At 39.2% G+C, this 14,848-nt stretch overlaps 1 protein-coding gene across 1 annotated transcript in view; it reads left to right on the top strand.

Moving 5' to 3' along the window:
- The window catches only part of pmfbp1 (polyamine modulated factor 1 binding protein 1), a 649,032-nt gene that overhangs the window by 560,817 nt on the left and 73,367 nt on the right, over positions 1-14,848 (top strand). The window contains exons 33-36 of the mRNA XM_073070291.1: positions 27-194; positions 4,020-4,187; positions 4,949-5,116; positions 11,293-11,460. Of these exons, the coding sequence (XP_072926392.1) occupies positions 27-194; positions 4,020-4,187; positions 4,949-5,116; positions 11,293-11,460 (672 nt within the window). The remainder of the gene's footprint in view (positions 1-26; positions 195-4,019; positions 4,188-4,948; positions 5,117-11,292; positions 11,461-14,848) is intronic.

The raw sequence follows: 14,848 nt of genomic DNA, 5'->3' as shown, positions 1-14,848 counted from the left end.
TAATTAAATAATCTTCTCTTTTCCAGCTGAGGGAGAGAGAGGATCGTATATTGAGTCTTGAAAATAGTTTAGCAAACTTGCAGAAGAAGCACCAAGTTCTGTGTAACAAATACAAAAACTGTGAATCAGAGTTACAAAATGCCCAGAAAAATGTTTTATCATCTCACAAACAAAGCGAATATTATGCTGAAGAGGTAAGAGTCAGTGTGACCACACCATTATATCAGTGATGTATTGTAGCATTATTGAATGGAAAAGGAATAAATTCCTAATATTTATCTAGCTCTTACATAAGAGAAACACAGAACAATGAATATTACAGGGTCAAACCAATTTTCATAATAAGCAATACTGTCCTTTTTTTAATAATACTTTTAGTCTTGCAGATTTTGTCCTCATCATTGTAGAAGGTTGGTTTCAGCCATACAACGTAGGCCTTGAGCACTTCTTGACGTTTTTGTGTGGATAAAAGCTACCTCTGTTCTGCTCAAAAATTAACTTCAATCTCAGAAATGTAATAGTTTTTTTGGCAAAAATGGCAAATATAAGAGAGATCATTTTCAGGTGATTGGAGGAAGGGGAAATGTCAGAGGTAACTAATTTTTACACAGCGAGCGGTGGGGTACACGAAACATGCTGTCAGGAGTGGTGTTAGATGCAGATACATTCAAGATCTCTTATAACCACATGTAGATGAAAGCAAAATGGAGGGCTACGTGGGAGGGAAGGGTTAGATTGATCTTGGAGTAAGTTAAAAAGTCAGTACAACATTGTGGGCCAAAGGGCCAGAACAGAACTTCTACTGTCTAATTCGTTTCTCTGGTGCTGGACGCACCACTGTGATTAGCAGCAGAGCTGTGAAGCATTTTGTATTCATACTAGTAGTTTCAATCAGGGAGAATAGATTCACAGTGAATCAGATACCTAGCCAATGGAAGAGTTAAATGGAGTTAGTTTAGTGTCTTTAATTATTGTATTTTAAAAGAATTTTAAAACAAATAATTAATGATTTAAATCAATTTGTATAATTTTAATGTCTTTGACTAGCTGACACAATTAATGGTGATGTGGCGATTTCAGACAATAACGATGAAGTTGTAAATCAGCCTAAATTCAAGTTTCTAGTATAAAATTTCTGTTACTGTTCTATTAAGTATATTTTTAGAGTATTCTGTTACTTGAGTATTTTATTTTGCTTTTCCTTTATAATGGTAAAAACCCTTGATAGAGAGTAAAAACTTTTAGATTTCGTAAACACAAGAAAGACTGCAGATGCTGGAAATCCACAGCAACACACACAAAATGCTGGATGACCTCAGAAGGTCAGATAGCATCTATGGGAATGAATAAACAGTCGACATTATGGGCCAAGACCTGTCTTCAAGACTGGAAAGGAAGGGGGAAGATGCCAGAATAAAAAGATAGGGGTGGGGAAAGGAGGACAGCTAGAAGGTGATAGGTGAAGCCAGGTGAGTGGGAAAGATAAAGGGCTGGAGAGGAAGGAATCTGATAAGAGAGGAGAGTGGACCATAGAGGAAAGGGAAGGAGGAAAGTACCCAGGGGGAGGTGATAGGCAGGAGAGAAGAGGTAAGGGGCCAGAGTGGGGAATAGAAGAAGAGGGGAGGGGGAGGGAAAATATTTTTAGCAGAAGGAGAAATCGATATTCATGCCATCAAGTTGAAGGCTGCCCAGACGGAATATAAGGTGTTGTTTCTCCACTCTAAGGGTGGCCTCATCTTGGAACATGAGGAGCCCATGGATCGCCATTTCAGAACAGGAATGGGAATCAGAATTAAAATGTTTGGTCATCAGAAGTTCCGCTTTTGGTAGATGGAGCAGAGGTGCTCGATGAAGTGGTTCTCCCAATTTTTGTCTGGTCCCACCAATGTAGATCAGGCTGCTTTGGGAGCACTGGACACAATAGTCAACCCCAGAAGATTTGCAGGTGAGGTGTTGCCTCACCTGGAAGGACTCTCTGGGACCTGAAAAGAAATGAGGGAGGAGATGAATGGGCAGCTGAATTTGGCCACTTGCAGGGATAAGTGCTGGTAGGAAGATTAAAGCAGACGGATGAATCAGGGGAGAAGGAATCCCTGTGGAAAGCAGAGGCAGGGAGAGGTAAAGATATGATTGGTGGTAGGATCCCTTTGGAGATGGTGGAAGTTGAGTAGACTGATGTGTTAGTTACTGAGTCTCACAGGGTAGTAGGGAAGGACAAAAGGAACTCTATCCCTGGTAAGGCGGTGGGAAGGTGGGGTAAGTGTATATGTTTGGGAAATGAATGAGATGCAGGTCAGGGGCAGCATCAATGGTAGAAGAAGGGAAACCCCATTCTTTGAAGAAGGAGGACATTTCTGATGTCCTCGAATGGAAAGCCCCATCCTGGGAACAAATGTGGAGAAGATGAAGGAACTGAGAAAAGGGAATAGCATTTTTACAGGAGATAGGGTGGGAAAAGGTATGGTCAATGTAACCATGGAAATTGATAAATTTATAAAGGATGTTTGTATCCAGAGTTGTTGCAGAGAGATTGAGAAAGGGAAGGGAGGTGTCAGAAATGAACCAGGTGTATTTAAGGGCAGGGTGAAAGTTAGAGGCAAAATTGATGAAATTGACGAGCTCAGCATGGGTGCATGAAGCAGTACCAATGCAGTCATCAATGTAGTGAAGGAAGAGTTGTGAAACATTACTGGGGAAGGCTTGGAACATGGACTGTTCTGCATAGCCAATGGAGATTGGAACCAGGTAGGACACAAATATTGAGTCTGGAAGAATTGATGGGCCTTTAGTCAGATGATCAGTGGGAGGGTTTTTTGATTGATTTTTGTGGGTAGGGAGATGGCAGCAGAACAGCAGACACAGAAGATCTGGTGAGTTGTCACTAAGTTCAGTTCTCTGGGGACTGGAGAGATGATCAGTGACCTGGAGCTATCTGATGATGACTGTTGAAAAAATGGGTAACTGGTTTTTGGGGTGACTGATGAGCTGGGGCCCAGAGACGAATGGGTGGGTTGTCATTATGGGTGGTGCCATTGAAGTGCTGGGTGCTGGGGAATTGTGGGGGACAAGTAAATTGGGTCCTCGGCACCTGATGGTTACACGGCTGACACATATTTGAGATTTGGAGTATCTAATGATTGGTCACTAAGTTGAGAGATGTAGGATCAATGGGTTGTGAGTCAGGTAACTGATGAATTTTGAGGTCAGATTACTTATGGATTGGGATTCAAAGAACTGATGGATTAAGGGCTCGAAATAGTCAGTAGATTAAGAACTATTAGTTTTGTGAGTTGGAAACATCACATAATCATTAGAATTGGGGGTTGTGATTGGTGATTTGGAGGGTGGATAATTGATGGGCTGGCAGCACAGGGACTGTAGAGTCAGATGATCAATGGGCTGGGAGGACAATAGATAAATGGTGAATTTCAGGATGGGGTGGGAGTCAGATGATTGGTGTTGGCAGATTGGAGAGAAGGTTTCAGAGGAACAGTGAATTGAGTAGGTCAGGTTATGCTTCAGTTATGAATAGTGATCAGTAAGATGGAGGCATAGGGTGATCAGGAGTGTGGAACTATGATTTTTTCAAAGGCCTGATGAACAATCAGTGGGTTGGTGATCAGGTGGCTTGACAATTTAGTGGAAGGCATAGAGCTTGGATGGTCAGAGGTGGCCATTGCTTGTTAATCGTGAAAAGGAAAACAGTTGGCAGATGGATATCTGGCCTCTTCTGGGCACTTGATGCATTACATATGGAACCTGAAATAAATATAGCTGATATTGCAAGTTAAGCAAGTGTCTCATTTTATTGCTCACAGGAATTAGATTGTATAGCAGCAAAATTCATGATATCATTCAATCCATTTTCAAACCTTCAAACATTAAAAGCTTCTGAAAGTTTACCATGTCTTTAATACCAAATTCAGGCATATTCATGCTGTTTCTCTGTGTTTAAAAAATTCTATCTGTTTCATATGTTGCCTGATTTACTTTCTGAAGCTGACAATGTAATTCCATAGGTGACTCGACATGAGGATGCAGTTGCCAAGCTCCAGTCTCAGTTGGACATAGTCCAGGGACAGGCACAAAAGACTAAACATGAGTTGATGTCAGCAAACAAACTCATTTATGATCTTAAACTTGAGCTAACGACTTGTCAGGGCGCCCAGAAAGAAAACACAGAACAGGTTTGTTACTTGCTAATTAAAGCTAACTTGCGCTTTCCTTTCTTCCGAAGCTTCAATGAATCAGTGCCTCTGTTGGTTTTCTGAATGCCTTATTTTTGTCCCCATATTTGGAGTAGGCTATGCATTAGTTTTGTATACACCATCTAGATCACTTGTATAGTTTGGAACAAAAAAATAAGTACCATTTTCTTAAAATATAAGTGGATATGGTGGTGGCATAGCCATTAAATTACCTGACCAGTGATCCAGAGATATAAGTTCAAATCCCACCATAGCAGCCAATTTCTGTTCAATGTAGTTATTTAGAGGCACACCTTAGCACTTTGTTTAATGCAAATAGATACATACCATCTCCACAAAAAGATGAAGGTCCCTAACAGATGAGAGCTGTGGAGAATAGTTGTAGAATCTGTTGTACATCTAGGTAAAAATTATTTTTTATAATTTGGATTATTTATGTAAACTAAAGATAAAGTTGTTAGTGGAAGTAAGGAAAATTGACTCATGTTGCACTTTTGCTATTGGTTATATCTATATTAAAAAAATAATGACCTTACTTGCCAAATCCTTTGATTAGAAACGTTACATAGTAAGAGGATGCTTAAATAAACAACTAAAAGTCAAAGTGGACTTAAGTAAAGTGGTGTGTAAGGTAGCTCCATAACCACTAATCAAAATGGTTAATGTATTAGTACTGCACTTCATTCCTAGGCTCTCATTGCCTTTAGATATACAAATGCTAGCTGTGTTTTCCTTTACAGTTATCTGAGAAGAGCCGAGAGATAGCAAGCCTGAAAAATGATATTGCATGTAATCGACAGAGGAACATGCAGCTGGCAGAAGAAAGTACCATCTATGAGGAAAGGATAAAAAGATTGCAAGGTGAACTGAAAAAAGTGCAAGAACTGAATCGGCGAGCAGAGGAGGAGGTAATATAAAAGTGCAGATATGTAATTACTTACATTTCATCACAGTAGATTAATTTTTCTCACCTGTATTTATTCACATCTACTTATCTCTTAATCCATTTAGTTCTTGCTGGGTTTGATTCTAGGGCCAGCAATCAAACTCTAATAGCTTAACCAAGTTGCTGTTGATATAAATTTTGATCGTGAGTGTTACCATTCTGTTTTGGGGGTCCATTAAAAAGATCAAGGGAAAGTACATTTCATACTCAACTAGAACAAGCAGCTCTATTTCTTTTTACCAATGATATAAATAGTCTGCTATACTATTTTAAAATCATCTACTTTATGATTATTTTTTGTTAATTTAAATATAATGGAAACTTCATATAAAAATAGTTGCTAATTATAAACCACAAGATAAACATACTTGCAGAATACATGCTCAAAAGTATCTCAGAGTTGGCATTATTTGAGCAGTTATCGACACACTTTTGAAAAAATTCCCAAGTGAACTATTTCAGCAGAATTCTTATTGTAACTTGTATATTTTTAGTTTAACTTCAATTTAGTTTACCATTCATTAAATCATCCCTAAATAGCAGTGTAATTGATTGCTAAACAAGGGAATGAAAGGTGAACCCTAAAGTCCATTTTTTCGCAGTATATACCCAACATGAATCTTAAACAATAGATCCTGATTCATTAACAAGATCAGATGTGAAATAGGAACAGCATACTATAATATTTCTGTAATACTGTACAAATGTAATTACGTTGAGAGTCCTTAGAGATGGTAGCAGGTGAAAAGCATGAAGAAATTATTTTTTTTCAGACCCAATGAATTTTGCTAAGGTCATCCTCAGTACTGATTAAACATAAGAATATGATAATGTTTTTTATATAGACCAAGTGACTTAGTGATTGCTTAAGGATTAACCCAGATATGCTAATATAAAAGCAGCCAATATTAATGTAATCTCATCTCCACGTATTCACACTCCGAGCATGCTTAATCAGCAGACACTTAATTAAAAATGCTTTGCAAATTAAACTTGTATTAGTTTCTGTAATAAACTATTTTCCATTGATTTTCCTGTGTGTTTAGATATAAAGGTTACGTGCTGATGTTTCAAGTTAGTAAATAAATAGCATGGGTTTAGGATACTCAAAGTATATCTCTCATTCAAAATTACAGATTCAGGATTGTTTAATGTCATTTCCTGTACACAAGTGTAGAGAGAACCATATAATTGTTACTCCAGATCCAATGCAGCCCTAAACAATACAAAAAGAACATGATAATAATAATAATAATAATAAAAGACACACAAAAAATAAATACATAAGATAGCTTGTATATACTGTATAGATTGATTGTATGTCCATAAAGTGACATGAGGCTGTACATAAGATGACTGATGGGAAATAATGAAGTAGTCGTGGAATTAGTGGGTGGAGGTGTTGATCAGCCTTACTGCATGGGGAAAGTAACTGGTGTTCAGTTTGGTTGTTCAGGTGTGGATTCTATGTAGCTTCTTCCACGATGGGAGAGGGACAGACAGTCCATAAGCAGGGTGGGTGGGATCCTTCATGATGTTGCTGGCCCTTTTCCAGAACCTTTTTGTATGCAGTATCTGTCTTTGATGGCAGGCGACCTGGTGCCAGTGATGTATTGGACGGTTTTGACTCCCCATTGTAGATCCGTCTTCTTCACTGCAGAGCAGTTTCCATACCAAGCCATGGTGTAGCTTGTTAGGATCCTCTTTACTGTGCCTCTGTAGAGTGATGTGAGTATAGATGTGCAAAGTCCAGCTCATTTCAGCCTCCTTAGAAGGCAGAGGTGTTGGTGAGCTTTTTGACAGTGCAGTATATATTCTAGGAGTATGAGAGATGTGCACTCCCCTGAGTTTGAAACTACTTGCAGTTTCCACTTCTGTGCTGCCGATATAAGGTGCTGCTGACAAGTGGTATAGGTTCTCCTGAGGTCGATAACCATCTCCTTTTGCCTTTTGACACTAAGGAAGAGGTTATTTGCCTGGCATTAGGCCTTGAGCTCTTCCATCTCCTCTCTGTAGGCGGTCTCATCATTGTTGGTGATGAGCCCCATCACTGTTATATCATCAGCGAAATTAACGATGTGATTCCTCAGGTGTTTGGCCGTGCAGAAATGTGTGAGCAGATACAAGACCATAAAGCCATAAGATACAGGAGCAAAATTAGGCCATTCGGTCAATCGAGTTTGCTCCTCCAATTTCTTCACTGCTAATCTATTTTCCCTCTCAGCCCCTATCTCCTGCATTCTCCCCGTATCCCTTCATGCCCTGACTAATCAAGAATCTATCAACCTCTGCCTTAAATATACCCAATGACTGTAACGTTGAATCAGGATCGTGGGTTTGGTGAGTAAGACAGAAACACTGATTGCGAATAAGTATATTGATCATTTATTTGCAAACAGTAAAAAATCAAACCAAACATTTGTTCCCCTAAGTTACACAAACAACATACATAAATATTCAACAAGTGGATAATTAGTTAAAAGTGCATGTGAAGCATTCTTTCCCAAGGGTGCTGTGCTGGAGCCCTGGAGACAAAGGAAAGGAGAGAGAAATTCCACATTTGCCACTCTTTATACCCAGAATGTTTGAAACTGGACACTAGGTGAAATGGCACTCAAGCCAACCCATGCAGTTTTTAAATTGACCAATTACAATGGAAGCGGCTTTTAATCAAAGTAAGCTAAGCTCCCCACAGGACAATGATTTGGCCTCCACAGACACACAGCCAAGTTGTACAGATCCACCATTCTCTGGCTAAAGAAATTCCTCCTCATCTCTGTCCTAAGAGGGCACCGTCTATTCTAAGGTTGTATCCACTGGTCTGAGACTCACCCCCACCATAGGAAACATCCCCTCCACATCCACTCCATTCAGGCCTTTCAACATTCGTTGAGTTCAAATAAGGTCATCCCTCATTCTTCAGAAATCCAGTGAGTGCAGGCCCGGAGCCATCAAACACTCCTCATATGATAACCCTTTCAATCCCAGAATAATTTTTGTAAACCTCCTTTGAGCCCTGTCCAGTGTCAGCATATCCTTTCTTAGATAAAGGGCCCAAAACTGTTCACAATACCGTCAGGCCTCACCAGTCCTTTATAAAGCATCATATTTATATTTCATCCTTGTTTTTACATTCTGGTCCTCTTGAAATGAATGCTAACATCACAGTTGCCTTCCTCACCACCAACTCAACCTAAAAATTGAAGTTTAGGTGGGGAATCCTGCACAAGGACTTCTGAGACCCTTCCGCTCTTCAAATTTTTTAATTTTCTCTCCGTTTAGACAATATTCTACCCTTTCACTTCTTCCTTCAAAGTGCATGACCATACACTTCCCGGCACTTGCCACTTCTTTGCCCATTCTTCCAATCTGTCTAACTCCTGCTGTAGCCTCCATACATCCACAAAACTACCGGCCCCTCTGCCTATCATCCACAAACTTTGCCTCAAATTCATCAATTCTGTCATCCAAGTCATTGACATATAATGTAAAAGTAAGCATTCCCAACAACTCTTAACTTGTTAAGCAGCCCCTGTCGGCACCTTGTCAAAGACCTACTGAAAAATCCAAATACACATCATCCATTGATTCTCCTTTGGCTGTGCTGTTTATTACTTCTTCAAAGAATTCCAACAAATTTGTCAGGCAAGATTTCCCCTTGAGGAAGCCATGCTGACTATGGCCTATTTTATCATGTGTTTCCAAGTACCCTGAAACCACAACCTTAACAATCGACTCCAACATCTTCCCAACTACTGAGGTCAGACTATTGGCCTTTAATTTCCTTTTTTCCATCTCCCTTCATGAAGAGTGGAGTGGCATTTGCAATTTTCCAGTCCTCTATAACCTAGCCAGAATTAATTGATTTCTGAAAGATCATTACAATCTCTACAGCTACTTCTTTCAGAATCCTGGGGTGTACACCATTTGGTGCATATGATTTATCTATCTTCAGACCTTTCAGTTTGCCAAGAACCTTCTTCCTAATAATGACAATTTCTGCCCCCTGACAGTCTCTAACTTCTGGCATACTGCTAGTGTCTTCCACAGTGAAGACTGATGCAAAATACTTATTCAGATGATCTGCCATATCTTTGTCTCCATTACTACCTCTCACATTTTCCAGTGATTCGACGTCCACTTTTATCCCTCTTTTATACTTTATATGTCTGAAGAAACTTTTGGTATCCTCGTTAATACTATTAACTAGCTTACCTTCCTATTCCATTTTTTCCTTCTTAGTGACTTTTTTTAGTTGCCTTCTGTTGGTTTTTAAAAGTTTCCCAATCCTCTAACTTCCCACTTTGTTCTATTATATGCCTCCTCTTTGACTTTTATGTTGGCTTTAACTTCTCATGTTTGTCACAGTTGTGTCATCTTGTCTTTAGAATACTTCTTCCCCTATGGAATGTATATATACTGCCAAGTTGCTTCCAGAAATGCCAGTCATTGCGGCTCTGCCATCATCAGTGATTCTTGTGTTCTTTTCTGATTATCACTAATCATTAGTGATTAGTGTTATTTTTAATCAATTTTGGCCAGCTCCTCTCGCATGCCTTTGTAATTCCCTTTACTCCTCTATAATACTGATACATCTGACTTTAGCTTCTCCTTCTGAAATTGCAGGCTGAATTCTAGCATATTACTTGCCCTTAAGTGTTCCTTTCCCTTCAGCTCTCTAATCAATTCTGGTTCATTTTGCACAATACCTAATCTAGAATAGCTGATCCCCTAGTGGGTTCAACCACAAGCTGCTCCAAAAAGCCATCTTGTAGCCACTCTAGAAATTCCCCATCTTGGAATCCAGCACCAACCTGATTTGCCCAGTCTCGCTGCATATCAGAATCCCTAATGACTATTGTAGCATTGCACTTTTTCATACATTTTCTATCTTCCATCGTAATTTGTAGACCATATCCCTCCTACTCTTTGAGGGTCTGTCTATAAATCCCATGAGGGTCTTTTTTACCCTTGCAGTTCTTTAGCTCTACCCACAGCGATTCAACATCTTCCGACCCTATGTCACCTCTTTCTAATGACTCGATTTCATTTTTTACCATAGAGCCACACCACCCCCTCTGCTTACCTGCTTATCCTTTCGATACAATGTGTATACTTGGACATTGAGCTCCCAGCTATAATATTCTTTCAGCCACGATTCACTGATGTCCACAACGTCATACATGCCAAGCTGCAACTGTACTACAAGTTCATCTACCTTATTCTGTATTTTTTGTGCATTCATATATAACACCTTCAGTCCCGTATTCACCCTTTTTGGTTTTGCCTGCCTTTTACTTTGCAATTCATCTTGTTGACTGCAATTTTGTCCTATCATCAGCCTCTCCTTGCTAGCAGTCTCACTACCCACTGTCTCTGTAAACCAATGGCCTCTTCCTCAGCACTATCACTCTGGTTACCATCTCTGTGTCAAATTAGTTCAAACCCTTCCAAGCAACTCTAGCAAACCTGCCCACCAGGATATTGGTCCCTCTTGGGTTCAGGTCTAACACATCTCTTTTGTACAGATCTCTTTTGTACAGACTATTTACCCTAGTACATAGATGTACGCTAGAATATGGTAGGAAGAACAAAATGGGATTAGCGTAAGATTTTGTGTAAATGGATACTTGACAACTGACAATGACTCAGTGGGCTGTAGGTCACGTTCCTGTGCTGAGTGACTCTGTGGTTTAAAACTCATTTTGAACTGTCATCTGCCATAATCTCCAATGAGTTGATGAGATTTTCATATTTATTTTGAGTATCAAATGTCAGATATTGTATATCCACAATCTTCCCCCTTGAACTACATAGCTGGTACTAAAACTTGAGATCTGTGAAGGAGTCGCTAACCAGAAGACAAATGCTATCCCATTAAGAGGTCCAGTGAAATATTCCCTAACAATCAAATACAGTCTTGTATAAGTAGCCTGAGAACAAATCGCTTTCCTGTTCATTTAGTCAGGAAAGTTGCACAAAGGCACCTTTACAGATAGATATGTTATGCACTGTCAGTGATTAAGAGCAAGAAGAAAATAAACAAGACGTGGTTGTCAGATTGAGAAAAATGGTGATAAAACAGACCTCATTGCAATGCAAAGATAATCTGACTGAAAGATCTTTCTTACACTGCAGGCACACATTTATGAGAATCGATTAATGGAGCTCAGCAGCCAGGTGATGTTGTCACAGAGAAAGACCCATGAAACCATGAAGGAGCTTACTAGCAAGGAAGAAGAGCTAGTGATGACGAAAGTAGAACTGACTTCACTTCGAGAGAGGTACCATTCCAAAGCAGAAGAGGTAACATCTCTTGCCAGATTTTTAAAATTTTTGTGATACAGTATCTGTCTAATTTAGAAAGAGGAATCTCAAGAGAATGCTGAGATTTGGGATCTTAAAAGGAACAATGGATTCAAATACTTTTAAAAGGAAAATAACTGTCCACAGACTTTTTGAATGTTGATGAATTTAAAATACAGTGCTGATTGTCCACTGATTTTCAGTGCAGATACAGTGGTGCTGGAAAGTTTGTGAACATGTAGAATTTTCTCTATTTCTGCACAATCATGACCTAAAATGTGATCAGATCTTCATGTAAGTCCTAAAACTAGATAAAGAGGACCCAATTAAATAAATAGCACAAAAACATTATAGTTGTTCATTTACTTATTGAGAAAAATTATCCAATATTACATGCATTTGTTGGAAAAAGTATGTGAACCCTTGCTTTCAGCAACTGGTGTGATCCCCTTGTATAGCAATAACTTCAACCAAGAGTTTCCAGTAACAGTTGATTTGTCCTGCACATCAGCTTGGAGGAATTTTAGGCCATTCCTCCTCACAAAACTGCTTCAACTCTGGGATGTTGGTGGGCTTCCTTGCACGATCTGCTTGCTTCAGGTCCTTCTACAACATTTCTATAGGATTAAGGTCAGGACTTTGACTCGGCCATTCCAAAACATGAATTTTCTTTTTTTTAAACCATTCTGTTTTTGATTTGCTCTTGTCTTTCAGATCATTGTCCTGTTTCATTACCCTACTTCTAATAAGTTTCAGGTGATGGACTGCTATCCTGACTTTCTCCAGTAAAATGTCTTGATACAGTTTTGAACTCATTGTTCTCTCAATGATTGCAAGTTATTCAGGCCCTGAGGCAGCAAAGCAGCTTCAAACCATGATGAACCTTCCACCATGCTTTACAGTTGGGATGAGGTTTTGGTGTTGTAGTTCAGTGCCCTTTTCCCTCCAAACATAGCAATGCGCATTTCTGCCAAAAAGTTCAACTTTTGTCTCATCTGTCCACAGAATATTGTCCCAGGTCTTTTGCTGTTACTGTTAAGTTCTTTTTCACCTCCATCAGCATTGCATGTTGTGCTCTTGGTGTGATCTTTGCAGGATGTCCACTCCAAGGGAGTGTAGCAACAGTACTGAGATTCCTCCATTTGTAGACCATTTCTCTTACTGTGGACTGATGAACACTCAGGTCTTTAGAAATGCTTTTGTAGCCTTTTCCAGTTTTATGCATCTCTACAATTCTTCTTCTAAGGTCCTCCAAAAGTTGTTTTGATCAAGACATGGTGCAAATAAACAGAACTTCCTTGAGAAGTGCAGGCTCTGTCAGTAACCAGACTTTGTGTGTCTCTTTTATAGAGCAGGGTACCTCTACAACCCACACCTCCAATCTCATCTCATTGATTGGAACACCTGACTCCAAACAGCTTTTGTAGAAGGCATTACCTCAGAGGTTCCAACAAATACATGTAATATTGGATCATTTTTCTCAATAAATAAATTAACGTATAATGTTTTGGTGCTATTTATTTAATTAGGCTCTCTTTTTCTAGTTTTAAGAATTACATGAAGATCTGGTTACACTTTAGGTCATACTTATGCAGAAATAGAGAAATACCTACAGGGTTCAGAAACTTTCTAGCACCACTGTATGTGAGATCCAAAATACCTGTAAGCCCTATTCCAAATGGTTTCAGTGGCACCATGAAGGTAGAAGTGCCTCCAAAAGAGCATGAATATGTAGAGATATATTCCTCCATGTGTTCATTTTCTTTATAAAAATCAAGGCAGCTGAAAATACAGGAGATGAACCAATTCCTCTTCCCTGCTGCCATCTTGATCCCAGCCTCCAAATCCTAGGTGAACAATTGCTAGCCCAGAGTAAGGATCAATCTGACACCCAACATCACTGTGGGCAGATGTAGGGTTCAGTGGCACACCATCTCCCATCAAACTGTTATTGCACTGAAGATTATTATATTAAAGGTATGTATATTTTAGGACATTATTTTATACTGTTTTATTAATAAATGATAAAATAATAATTCCTTTAAATTATTTGAAATCTGCTGATGCTTTTATTAATATGTGTTAATGCTTTTAGAACATTATAGGATATACTTGTGTTTTTTTTGACGGGAGGATTCAGTGCATAGGAGAGGGCCTTGATATTATCTACATTTTTGTTTTATATGGGAAGTCAGTGCTCCTATTGTTACACTTATTGAGACAAATAAACAGCACAGAAACAGCCTGTAGTCCACCGAGTCCACACCAATCAAAAACTTTTACAATAAACCCATTTTATTCTCCATACTTTCCGATACAAGACCAAAGAGCTAATTATGAGCTTCAGAAAGAGTAGGACAAGGGAGCACGAACCAATCTTCATGGAGGGATTAGACATGGAGAGAGTGATTAATTTCAGATTCCTGGGTATCAAGATCTCTGAGGATCTGACCTGGTTCCAACTTATCTATAAAGAAGGCAAGACAGCGTCTACATTTCATTTGGAGTTCAAGGAGATTTGGTTTGTCACCTAAAGGACTCAAAAACTTTGATAGATGTACCGTGGAGAGCATTCTGATGGACTGCATCACTATCTGGTGTGGGGAGGGGGGGGGCTACTACACGGGATTGAAAGAAACTACAGAAAGTTGAAAAATAAGTCAGCTCTAACTGGGGTACTAGACTCTGTAGTATCCAAGACATCCTTAAGGAGCAGTGCCTTAGAAAGGCGGTGTCCATCAGTAAGGACCCCCATCACCTAGGACATGCCCTTTTCTCACTGTTACTCTCAAGAAGGAGGTACAAAAGCCTGAAGGCACACACTCAGTGATTCAGGAACAGTTTCTTCCCCTCTGCCATCTGATTCCTAAATGGAATCAGAACACCACCTCACTTTGATTAATTCTGTGTTTGCACTATTTTAAATTTAACTATTCAATATATACTTACTGTAATTGATTTACATATTTATTTACTGTATTTTTTTCTATATTAACATGTATTGCATTGTACTGCTGTCACTAAGTTAACAAATTTCATATCAACTGCTGGTGATATTAAACCTGATTCTGATATTCTTATCAGCTTTCCCAGATTCTACCACTCACCTACACAGCATGGCAATTAACAAAGGCCAATTAATGTATCAATCAGCAAGTCTTTGAATTGTGGGAGGAAACCCACATGAACATGAAAAATTAACAAAATGCACACAAACAATACCTAAGGTCAGGTGTTACAAGGCAGCAACTCTCTGAGCTGCATCACGTCACTATCAGGAATAATGACTTGGTGTAATAAATCTCTTTCAAAGGAAAAACCACAATAGGACTCAGGAGGACAAATTTCATAAGGCTTCACATAGTCAGCAGAAACTCCCTGTATTTAC

This window comes from Hemitrygon akajei, chromosome 17 (genome assembly GCF_048418815.1).
Source record: "Hemitrygon akajei chromosome 17, sHemAka1.3, whole genome shotgun sequence".
In the NCBI taxonomy this organism is placed as follows: domain Eukaryota; kingdom Metazoa; phylum Chordata; class Chondrichthyes; order Myliobatiformes; family Dasyatidae; genus Hemitrygon; species Hemitrygon akajei.
Note: the sequence above shows the minus strand (reverse complement) of the source record. Positions and strands in the feature narration are given on the sequence as shown.